Source organism: Grus americana, chromosome 18 (genome assembly GCF_028858705.1).
Source record: "Grus americana isolate bGruAme1 chromosome 18, bGruAme1.mat, whole genome shotgun sequence".
Lineage (NCBI taxonomy): Eukaryota > Metazoa > Chordata > Aves > Gruiformes > Gruidae > Grus > Grus americana.
The window spans coordinates 5,629,056-5,641,620 of NC_072869.1; the positions used below are offsets into that span (position 1 = coordinate 5,629,056).

Below are 12,565 nucleotides of genomic sequence, written 5' to 3' on the forward strand. Positions count from 1 at the left end.
TTTCAAGTGGATTCGCCCCCCTCTAAACCTGTAGTACTGCACCTGCTCAGGAGTCAACAATAATGTTGGGCCTGTGGGAAGAGGTAATAAGGAACATTTTGCAGGATTAGTAGAAGATGGTGATGTCTTTGTAGAAGGCAGAGATGAAGTCTGCAGAAAGACAAAAGAGCAGAGTTTGGGCTTAATAAAAGAAATGAAACAGATACCCAGATGAGAGCGCTACAAAACATCTTCGTCAGACTAGACAACTGGGCATTAGCTGTCTCATAATCAACACTCCCAGGGAATTTGTTGAGCAAGGTCTATTTACAAGAATAAATCCAATGGCTCTTTTGTAACGAAACAAAGCTTGGAATTCAGATATCATTTAAATGTGCTTGCAAGTAATTCCATCACAGGATAAAGTAGGAATGGCTAAGAACCGAAGAACTGCTAGCTCCTTGATCTCTTAAGCCACCTAACAGCCAAGAGTCCTTCCCAAAGTGCCACTGCAATTTTACAGTGAAGGATAGTTTAGAATGTGATCACACTTGGAGGCAGCGGAAAGGTTGGAAGGTTAAGTCTGGGTCTCTGCAGAAGATAAACTACAAAGGTCTTCTGGATCAAAAAGCTGGAACACATCTGCAGAGAGCTTCACTTGCATTGCATTTGAACTGACTGCTATAAAAAATCCAAATCCAAAACCTAACCTGCACAAGACTACACACTTCAAGTCCTTCAATTCCTAGCGACTGAGCTAAAAGCTGTGTTCAGGTCTGCTGTTTCTGAGATCAACAGAAGGTTTGCCACTGATTTTAATTGGCAGGTACATGCGGTAGACAGAATACCACATGTATGTGGTAAGAAAAAAATAATTATCTATTGAGACCATTCTCCACACAGGTTGTACAAACAACCTTTAAATACATAAGCTTTTGTGCACTCCACTATTCAATCATCAGATCAAACTTGGGATAAATTTGAATCATTCCTGTCTGCAATGATTATAGCTATCTAATTCTGTAATTGCAAAGTCCCACCCAGTGGTGGATGGTTTTCACGCTTCCCAAAACTCTAGTGAAAACTCTTCTAACAGAAAAAAATTCTGGAAAGAATGGCCTTAAAACATGTACTGTATTTTTAGCTGATGTCCAATGCTCAAACCATACTTATGCTTAATGTCCTAGATGCTACGCAAGGATATCTATGACATACGCAAACAGCTGGAGAGATATATAGACAATAATCTTTTCTTATAGATTTCTACCTCTCCCAGTTTAATTTTAAAGATAGATAATGCTCACATTCCGAACAGCATGTGTTTTTGTGAAAATCTTACTCATTTCAGTTGAGGCTTTCAGAAGTTGACAAGTTTGGAGCACTTGGCTCTCATTCATTTTGAGGTAAACAGTGTGCCCAAATCCTTCACACACTTTGAAAGTCTCAAGAGAGATGCTTCCTTTTTGAGAACATATTCATTAAGCTGTGATTTGAAATAAAATAAACTATTATACAGCCCAGGTTTCTTTGTTGTTAACTTGGCTGTTACAGGAAACTGATTCCTGCTCATGTGCTTAAGTAGGCTGGTCATATTCTGCCCTGGAGCATTTAAATAAAATAAAAAAAACCAAACCCAAACCAAAACAAACACACCTTCTTTGTCTACAAAGCTCATAAAATTAACACATCCTGTTTCTGATTTATAATGGTTAATGAAGTATGCTTGTGTATCCCCACCTTGGGTCCCCCTCTGCTGGCATCAGAAGATGGAAACTCCACTCCTTTCTTCAGCAATTCTAGATAAACTTCTTTTACTTCACTCACATCCACCATTCCTTGGAAACCTCGAGCCCATGTCTAGTTTTGAAATAACAGGAACAATAAGAGTCACAGAAATGGACAGTCAGTGGGTCAGACAAGCACTTCTAAAACATGTGGCCCTACAGGCAGGTCATTCCCTCCATACGCTCCCGCTAACTCCATTCAAAGCAGCAGGAACCACGAAAGCTCCAAAGTTACCTCTCATCCTGCTTGCTAAGTGCAACCACAGAGGGAGCACATACACAGACTAGGAGGGGAATCTAAAAGGTGGAGGTTGACAGTTTTCCAGTTCTCTCCCTTTGTCTTCCAGTCTGTGGAAGACAGTCTGCATGAAGCAGGAGCAGCAAGAACAAAGTCTGCTTTAGGTAGAGGTTCCTGTGAGTATGCTACAGTACAGAAATGGGCTGCGTCATTAAATGTTTACCATATGGCAGAGAGACAAACACTTACTGCTTACTCTAGACTTACCATGATAAAGGTCAAGATTTTCTCCTGCATATCAATCGGCAGATTGTATCTTGGATTCAGTAGTTTCACCAGCTTGTCTTTGCAGAAATCTTTCTTCACAACTAAAGACTGGAATCTTGGGCCACAGTTCTCTATACACATGTCAAGCAGCTGCACACACAAAAAGCTTCTGTTACATAGGTATTAGTCAAGTTGGGGTTCTTCCTGCTTTCGTTTCCTTTTGTTTAATTTGTTCCAAGGTGTTCTAGGGAAGAGTATGAATGGATATGAACAGATCATTGCCAGCTATCTCACTAGAATGTCCAATGAGGTTACTACAGGGAAACAGCAGCTCACTGTGTGCACCATTATACCTACACAATACAAAATGAAACATGTTAGCCAGAGTTATGCTATTTTTAACAGAAAGGTATGGTCACACTTGTTTCCATGTCATAACAGTTACTGAACATATGGTACCTTAACAGCATGAAATCTGTCCATAGCTTAAAACCAGACTTGAACAGATTCAATAATAGAATTAATTCACTGCCTAGCACATAGGTACCCTGTTCTGACAGATTCCGAAGAGCTCTACAAAAGAAGAAAATAAGATTACTAAATGCATCTCTTCTAATCGGCCCTGTAAATGAGAAGTGAGACGTTAATGAAAAAATAGAAAAGAACAAATTCAACAGCTCGGAGTACAATTTCTCCATGCATTTTAAAGGTCACATTGATTTGAAACAGAATAGCTGAATTGTTCCAATTGTCAGACTCATCTTCACGAAAGAAGTCTACTTCCAAAACTCTGCTTGGAATGCTCAGAGTAGGATCCCTGCAAGCAACATGTCTGCCCTATCAAATACAGCAGTATGTGATAATGACATAATACTTCTCCCTTGTACAGCTGGAGGTGGTTGATTACAATTCCCATTTTACAGAAGAGATATCAAAAGCTGTCACCATGTCCCAGTCACCTGAAATCAGGCCAATACAATTCTTGATAGGAAATGGGGGTCAGTCAGATCAGGTGCAGAGTCAGGAACAGAACTCACCTTGCCTGACTCAAACCTGGAGATCAACCACAGGACTACAAAGCCTCATGTAAAGAAAAACGGTCGCCCTTGTGCTTTTTGCTCTTCAACCTTATCTTTACTTTCACTCCCAATTTAAGAGGGAAGATGGAAAGGTGAAAGCAAAGGGTAGAAATTAACAAAAGTTTGCAAAATTTCATGGTTTTCAAGAAAAAACTTCCCATGAATCATGCAACTGATAGGATATATTCTCCAAAGGATAGACAGGTTTTAAAGGATGCTACTGTAATCTTGATAAAAGTAGGTTAAATATACTTTCCTATTCACAGCAGACAATATTTGACTAAGTTGAAATCATTTTAGTAACTCATTTTCTAGCCTCAGGACTTGGGGATTTTTCTCCCAGTGTGATCAGGAACTTATGGGAGAAGACGTTTAAAACAGGAAGAAAATATATGGCTGAAATGAAAACAGGATAGTTTTTTGTACAGTAGTCTCACAGTCTTTGTTCTAACTGAGAGATAATTACAAAAAAAACTTGGCTCGAATCATTATTTTTCATTTGAAAGAGTACATGAAACATATGCTAATAAGCCAAGTCATTTGCCTGTGCAATACTTCAAAGATGGTCTGTGTAAAACATTTTCAACCCAGTGCATGGGAAATTTGGTATGCTACTCCCTATTATTAATTCCCTACTTAAGGGACTGAGTATTTACCCTCCGAATGAAAGTACTGAACTAATGGGCTAGATCCTCCACTCAATTATGCTGGTACAGCCTACTCACTTAAAGCGAAACTAAGCTGGTATAAGAAAAAGAAGAATTTCACTCAATTATTTTTAACTGGACCATTCATGAACAAGCCACTTTCATGCTAATAACACCTTTCATTAGAATTTCAATATGGTAATTTATCATTGCAAATAGGACTTCACCTTCCCAAGCAGTTCCATTGGAATGAATAGATCCAAGGTGGCCAAGTCAACCACTGCTCCACATAGCACAATGGAATCTCAATAGAAACATGTTTTAATTAACTTCACCCAAACCATTAAACTTCCTCTAAAGGACGGGCAGGACCTGAGAACTGTTGGAATTGAGAGATGCTATGTTCCAGGCTAGCTGATATCAGACATCCAGCTGAGAAGAGATCTGCACTAAGCGAAAAGGAGGATGAATGGCACAATCAAAGCCCTCAGGTTCACATGACAGCAACGCAAAACTAAAATGATAAAAGGCATCTAAACAGAGGCAAAGACAAACTCTAAGGCAGAAATAAAAAGGGGAGAAGTTGGTGGGCATAAAGTCAGCTAATTTCCTTAGCAACAGAGACCTTACTCAGAATTCATCTAAAGCAGCCAGGTATGGTCCATAAAGCTGTAATGGATGGATGTACTTTGTGATGGATACTTCTCAGACCTAAGGTGAATGCAAGAAAACACAGATGGACAGTTTGCTGCTTTGTATTTCCGACTCAAAGGGAACAAGACATTAATTCATCTGCAGGAGTACACTCTACTAAACATAAACCAATGTCTATGCAGTAGAGTTTTTGAACAGCAAGACATTATTTCCAAGTGTCAGCATTTAAAAGAAACCTGTATGCGCAGCTTTTTCAGCTGCCATTCATCAATTACTATGTAGTGGCTATGTAGACTTTACCAAGATTCTGCATTTCAAAAATACTAATTTTTCAGAACTCTTGAGTTTTTCAAATGAGAAATATATATATACACACACAAACCACTGAAATATGGATTTCTTTTGCTCAGTCTCAATGTCCTTTTCTTTTCCTCTTTGCCCATATATACTAGAAAGTGTAATAAAATTGACTAGGACTCTTTTGATTGAGGAACTGGAGGGCGCTCTCATGTTTTCATGTTTTTTTCTTTTTTTTTTTTTTTTACATCCTCTGCTTTGTGAAATATTAATTTAACAAAGGAAAATCTGAAGGCCACATTTGCTATGCTAAATTTTTTTACATCCGAAAACTTACAGAATATTAAAAAGAAAACCAGAAAAGAACCTAAGGCAAAAAAACCCCAAAAAACCAAACACCTCCAAAATTTAAATCTAACCAATGACTTCCTTTAAAATATTTTTCAACAATGTATGCAGAAATGAAACAATAATTCCATCTTAAATTTCTGCCCACTGCTTTGTAGACAAGAGTGTGCAGGTGGACACTGGTACAGAGAGGGACACGTTCAATACATTACTTCCCATGCGCTGTTCAGTTCCCCAGACTTCACAGGCATCAGAACAGGGGCACTGCAGTAAATGCTTTTCAAAACCAAGGGAGATCTACAGAGAGAACTGAAGAGGTGTCTCAGCGTTCATCACTATGTAAACAGAGTTTACGTACGCAAAGTCTATTAGTAATAAGGAGTCAGATAACACATACACACTTTGTTGGACTCCTGCCTAAAAGTTCTAATCCTCTTCACTCCGATTGAGAAATCACCATGCCAAGCCTGATCTCTTGGCTTTATCAAAGACTGTGCATGAAGTAACTCCATGGCCTGACACCCATACACCTCGATCCATGTGACTTCACAAGCACCAGGGAGATCAGTAGATCAGAGTACATGAAGTCAAGCCATAGCCAACACATGATACAGCTGACACTCACCCTCCAAGTAAATAAATAAGCATCTACAAGCCTGAAGGAGGAAGACACTGTTGAGATTTAACAGGTCTTGATGACAGAATCAGGGCTAACATGTGTAGTTGTGGTACGTCAGGTGAAGACTTTCACATTTACCTCTGTTTGTATTCTCTGGGAATAAGCTCCTTAAAGAGTTTCATTAGAAATATTAAATTCCAGAATTTCAAGGTTCAGTAAATAAAAGTGGGCACTCATGTTTCAGGGATTGAAAATTATTTCTGTTGTTCCATTTGCAATGATTTGCCATTCCAATCTAAGCATTTCAAATGGGAAATAGGAACAATTTTATTAGGGCAATCAAGAACCCAAACCAGAAGATATAGCGCATAGAAAAAATTATTTGGGAACAAAGGAGTTAAAAGTCATACATGGTCAGCAACGAGGTCATCAAAGGAAAGGTTTCACACATGCTAAACTGATGGCAGTACTGGTAGAAAATCAGAAAAAGGAAAAGAGCCAGGGGCAGAGGGAGAGACAAGGATGGAAGATCTTACATAAGAACAAAGGCAGGAAGAGAGAGAGTTAGAAGAAAGGTTGGCACTTACTAAAAAAAAAAATAAAAAAAAATTAAGGAACTCAGGGAGAAGAAACCTGCAGTCAGAAAACAGAAGCTGGGCCAAAAGGATGTGATTTCCTGGCAGGCAGGGTTACATGAGTACATGTGAGTGGGTGAGAACAGACATGGAGAAAAGGGCCTGGAACAGTAAAGAGGCTGTGAGAAAGTGTTGAACTACAAGCATAATTGAAACCTGGTACACACTCCCATCTGCGAGCAAATACAATGAGCTTCCAAGTCAACACAATCATGCTCTTCCTTGGATACACCTGAAAAGATCCTTCTCCCACTTTCACATTCTTAAGAGCTAAACTATAATGTCACCTTGGGTATATCTGCAGAGTAAATATCCAAAGAAAGGCTCCTAAATCTAAGCACTGGGTTATCATAACTCCAGTTGACTGTGTCAGATATTCAGAGAAGGATCTAGGTGCACAAAGACTGTAGGAGAAAGAAAGAAGATCTGATATGGGGATTGCAATTACAGCGGAAACCGAGTGTTTCTGTTATGCAAACACATCGGACACAGAAAAAGGTGACTCATGAGACAGTGGAGGAGGAAGCCAGGAAAGAAGTGCGGAAATGGAACAAGCTGAAGGTATACATCGGTATGTTCAACACATTTATCTGCATCTCTAATCTGTCAGGAGACACTTGGGCAACTTCTAAGTGACCTACAATTTGACACTATCAATCACCTATCTTCCTTAATCACTTCTCAGCACATATTGATATAGATAACGATTTTGCACAACAAATACCAAGCCCATGAGTAATAGTACTCAGAGTATAATGCAGACAGGCCTCTACAACCTCTAAAAAGGAAATTGTGAAGAAAATACTTCTAGACAAATAATCAAACACATAAATCTCCAACAACTTAAAATGCAAATGGCACGATTCTCCTCCCAGTTGCACTATTAGTCAAGAGCAATTCGACTGGGGAGCTCTGGACTTATGACAGTATTAGGAACTTCCTGGTACTGCCTACATTATCAGCGTGGTAGAAAACAGAGAACTGTGTTAACATACTCCAGTAAATCTTAAAGTGACTGAAATCACAACGCTTCCCCAAACTCTGGAATAGTTCGGAAACACTGCCAGATTCTGGAGGCCAGGTTATCTCAAGTGAGGATATTCCCAGCCACTCCAACCTTTAGTCACAACTTCTGAATCTTATGTAGCTTACCCTGTATCTTGCTCCCGTGCTTAACTCACCATTGTTACCCTTTCAGTCAAGTTTCTCATTTATACGCGATAACACTTACCTTTACAAAACAGGTATCGCACATTCCACCACGCTGCATACCATGCTTAGTTTAACAAAGATCAGTCCACAAGGTAACAGAATAGTCAAATGTAGCATTTATGTAGTATCCCAAGCTCTCTATCTTTCACAAACAGGTGGGGCACTCACAGAGGGAGTCACTGGAGTAAATAAGAACTATAGTACTTTTACACAGTGCAGGTTTAAAAAAAAAAAAAACCCAACCCCAAACCACAACAATAAATTTAAGAATTTGCATCATCCAGGACTCTATGAAACGCCAGTAGACCATTTGATCTGCACTGTGGTAGTGCTGTACACACAAACAAAGACAGAAACCATCCTGGAGAGTTGTGTCAGTGATAATTTGCATGCCACCTTATCGTTTAAAATGTTTTCCTTCTTAGTGTCTAATTAATATAAATATAGCTGTACTTACAGACAGGGTAAGCCTGATCTCCTTATGGTTACAGTTTTTTGAAAGCTTTTTCTTTAGTGCTTTAACTGCATCTTTAGGCCTGTGACAAGAAATCAAGTACAAAAAGTTACCAGTGAAGTTAGACTGTTTTTCTAGTTTGTAACTTCATCCAAGAGCCAAAAATACTGGCCTGAGATACAGGACCAAATTCATCCCTGTATTTATACCCACATAAAACTAGAGCAATTGCCCTATTGATTTCAAGAAAATCACTTCAGCACTGAGCTAGAGTAACAAAGCAGTGAATCAGGTTTGTTACTGCAGACTGTGCATTACTCCAGAGACTTGTGCAGAGAAGTTATTCTCCTCTGCTAAGTATCCTCCAAAATTATGTTATTGCACTGTTGTACAATAGATTTACTTATCTAGCTTTTATTGCTATGAAAGGGAATAACAATTGCCAGCTGTATCAAGAGTTGACTGATACCTATTTTTCTTGTATGATGCAATTAGAAAATATTCTCCTGGGAGTACTGTCAGGAGTAGGGGTGTCTTAGCTAACTTCCAATCTTATAATTGCAGGATGCTTTTAACTCATCTGAGTAATTACCATGTACGGATGGACAACTCATTACACCCCAGAGATAGTGGCATTTCTAGCCCAGTCATTTTGATGTCTATATATACACCCCATATCTTTTAACTATCTATGTAGGAGGAAAAGGGTGGAAGATGGTATCAAGCTTATCACATGTGGGAAACAGTTTTGCTGGATTAATATGGGCTATCTATAGTGTACAATTATTAGGGCCAGCTCAATGCTCATAATCAACAAAAACAAGAAGTCCTAAAGTCTCTTTAGGATCTCCCTAGAATCTAAGATGAAGCAACAAGCACAAATAGAACATTTCATTAAGAAAAAAAAGAAATCTCTGTTGAAAATATTTCAACATCAATGAATTTGAATGGGTATTTACCATTACTGCATTTTTCAGCTCTAAATGTTGTTGTACTTAATCAGAAAAAAGAGATTTCTCTGTTTTTCTTAATCCTAAATCATACCCAGTCATACCAGTAAAACATCAAGCAATGGATGGGAGCACGAGAGCAGAGAAAACTTTCCCTTGCAGAAAGCTGTACTACTACTATTCCACTCCCGCTCCTTGCTTCTCTCACTGAAGCATCTGGAAATGCTCTGGTCAGGAGCTGGATATTGCATTAAAATAACCATTTGCCTAATTAGATACAGCAGTTGTGCTGTTCCTAGTATCCTGTTACAGACTGTGACTAGTAGTAGTTGCCTAGGAGGAAGTTATACGGAGTTCCTCTGTAAGCATAAGCTGTGCACAAGAGGAAATAGTTTATTAAAAAAAAGCTCTGTTGCATAGAAGCTCCGCATAAAAACTAACGCTGTGTGTCAAAGCGTACTGTTGCTTACAGTTATTACTGACCTTCCAAGATCTAAGAGCCAGGGGTGACTGTGGGATCCAAAAAAATGAAAGAAGGAAAAACTGATATAAAAGAAGATACTTGTGCAGAAACTAAGGCACACCTCATTCTCCTGGAGAAAGCTCTCCAGTCGGTGTTAAAATACACCGCTGTTACCAGCGAGTTCTTGCAATACAATGCTCAAGCAGACTTTACATGAGAACAAATTTCGTTCTCCCCCTTTTACAGGTGGGAATGAGAAAGCACAAAGCAGCAAGGGGCTGAGCAAACCACAATGTGGTCGTTCAATGCCAGAGGCCACTTCTGTCCCAGGAGCCCCGGGTACACGCATTGATACAACAGATCCCACTGAACAGAAACCCAGCCATCGTTTCACTCCTGCTGTAATGTAGGTTGGCTAAGAAATTGCATAGTAGGGAACTCTGACAAAGTTAAAAGCACCAAGTTTTAAACAGTGTTGAAGACAACCAAATGGTCAAGGTCTTTTTCCAGGCTGAGTTTTGCAGAGCACAGGGGTACCCGCTCAGCCTGACAAGCGGTGCGGGTTACACGCAATATGTTGGACTCTGGTGAGAAACCTACATTATCACCTTTCCCTAGCACCTGTCTGTGGGGAAGGGCCTACAAGTCCAATCCCTACAAGTCCTGATGGCTCAGCATAAGGCTCCAAGACAGGCAAAACTCTTCCCTAGGAACTGAAGATACCTGTTCCCTGCTGCTATTTCGTTTGGGTAACTTTACATATGCATTGCACCCACCTGCTCGATTTTGCCCTGCCTTCGAGCAACGCTGGTGCTACCTCCGAGACAGAAAACCGGCTGTTCTCATTTCCCACAGGAGAAGGGGGCAGGTCTCGGCACTGTCGGTCCCTCTGACACCGGGATGCCCCCTCCAGACCCCCCGCAGTCCCCTGGCCCACTCACCCCTCCTCCGTCGCGTTGATCACGTCGCAGATGTGCATGAACTGTCCCCACTCCTCTGTTTGCAGCGCTCCAAACGTCGCCCGGTCTGAAAGGCCAAGAAGAGCCGCCGTACAGCCGGCCGGGGACCCCGAGCGCCGCCGGGCCGGGCGGGAAAAGCGGGGAGGCACCGTCCGGCTGCGCCCCTCACGGCCCGGGCGGCGGGGCGGGAAACGGCGCCCCCCCGGCTCCCCTCAGGCGGGCTGCGGGGCAGGGCGGGACGCGGCGGCCCCTCGTTACTCACCGACCAGGCTCCCCACGGCGGTGCCGAAGGGGTCCTTAGGAGCCTTCCCGAAAGCCATGGCTGCTGCCGGCAGGGTCGCGCAGCCTCTGAGGGGCAGCCCCGTCCCGTCCCGCCGGATCCGGCCGCTCCCCTCCCGCCCCACTGGTCGCTCCCTTCCTGGGACTGGGGCGGAGCCGCCTCCAGGTGCCGTCGCGGCTCCTCGTTGCTGATCACGTGCGGGCCGGGGCGCCCCGCAGCACCACAGCGCTTCTGTCCGCGCCGCGCGGCGGGGAAAGCGCTAACGCCGTGACGGGAGCAGCCCGGGCCCGGAGCGCGGCCCCGCCGGAGGGGTAACCCGCCCCGGGGGCTCCGGCAGCCCGGCCCCTCACGGCTGCGCCTCACGGACGGGTGAGCCCCGCACCCCCGGCACCTCTGTCCGGGACCCAAAGCACCGCGCTGACTTCCACGCGGGACAACGTAGCCACGTCCCCCTTTTTCTGCTCCTTGGCCAGAATTTAACGTGTGACGGGACGCACCCCCGCCCCCGCTCACGGCAAACTCAGAGGTCCCTCAGCCATCTCCTAAATGGGACTTAGTAGCTGAAATCGTGAGAAACCTGGCATTTCGTAAGGCAAAGCTGGAACCTGCCCCGGGGCTCCAACCTGCCTGTTGGCACCTGTGACGTGGAAACTTAGGTTAACTTCAGCGGAAAGGGGAAAAAATACCTGCCTTGTAACACTCACCCCCCCGGATCTGTTCAGCGGCACAGAAGGCCGATGGTCATTTTGTCTTTTCAAGTGTTTTGAAGAACTTTTTATAGCAGAACTGACTTCAAACGATCAGCTCCACGATACAAGCGTTAAGACCTTCACTTCAGGTATGAGACCGCCGAAAATCAGGCTTTTCGAACGCAGCAAAATAGAATGTACACTTTTAAACTGATACCTGATGCAATTTGCTGGTTAAATTGATTACATACAATTAATTTAAAAGAAGACTGCAAACGCAGTGAGAGTGACTTCTGCTACACCATACTGCACACACGCTGTGTGCAGACACATTTCAAACTGCAGCATCCACCGCTATGACATCACTGAGGCTGACCACTGCTCCTGCAACGTTCATACATGTTTTCTCAAACCTGCATGTTTTCTGTCTCAGATTTAACAGGAACAGATGCACAGATCTCATAGAAGCAGGGGGGGAAAATCCCAGTGCACATAAGTTACATTCATAAAGTTGTCCTTCATATTATGTAGGAACTATTAACACGTTCCTCTCGCCACATACACGTTTCCACATGTGGGACTTTCTTGCTACAATTACTATCAATGACTTCTATTGTGTCACTTCATCACAAGTCTGACTGTATCCTCTAGACTCGTATAATACTTGGGAACGAATGTGGCATGAATGAAAATTAAAACCTCAGCTATAATTTTTGTTGACTGAGAGTTGTAATTATTTTAGTATCAAACAAATACGGAATATTAACTAGCATTTGAGTACAGCTTAATCAGTCAAACAGTCAGAACATGATATAACCAAATAAATTATTTGCCTGACATTAGAATTTCATGAATTAACAAAGCTGTATTTGCACTGATTATGAGAGATCTTCCCAGGATAAACTCGTTTTACTTACTTTTGCATTTTGTATAACTCTATGGCCCCATCTACTGGAAGGCTTTAACATAAAGGCTGGAGGAGAACATAGGGTTTTTGTGTATCTACACGTA

The 12,565-nt window shown here is 42.2% G+C and overlaps 1 protein-coding gene across 4 annotated transcripts in view; it reads right to left on the reverse strand.

The window, feature by feature from the left end:
- TOM1L1 (target of myb1 like 1 membrane trafficking protein) overlaps positions 1-11,579 on the reverse strand; it is a 28,155-nt gene extending 16,576 nt beyond the window's left edge. For 2 of the 4 annotated variants that reach the window (XM_054846484.1, XM_054846486.1), the window contains exons 1-6: positions 10,848-11,579; positions 10,568-10,652; positions 8,217-8,295; positions 2,269-2,418; positions 1,717-1,836; positions 43-150 (exon numbers count right to left, since the gene is read on the reverse strand). In XM_054846484.1, the coding sequence (XP_054702459.1) occupies positions 43-150; positions 1,717-1,836; positions 2,269-2,418; positions 8,217-8,295; positions 10,568-10,652; positions 10,848-10,905 (600 nt within the window). In that variant the 5' untranslated portion in view covers positions 10,906-11,579. The remainder of the gene's footprint in view (positions 1-42; positions 151-1,716; positions 1,837-2,268; positions 2,419-8,216; positions 8,296-10,567; positions 10,653-10,847) is intronic. The other 2 variants (XM_054846485.1, XM_054846483.1) reach the window with 1 other exon arrangement.
- Positions 11,580-12,565: the final 986 nt, after the last annotated feature.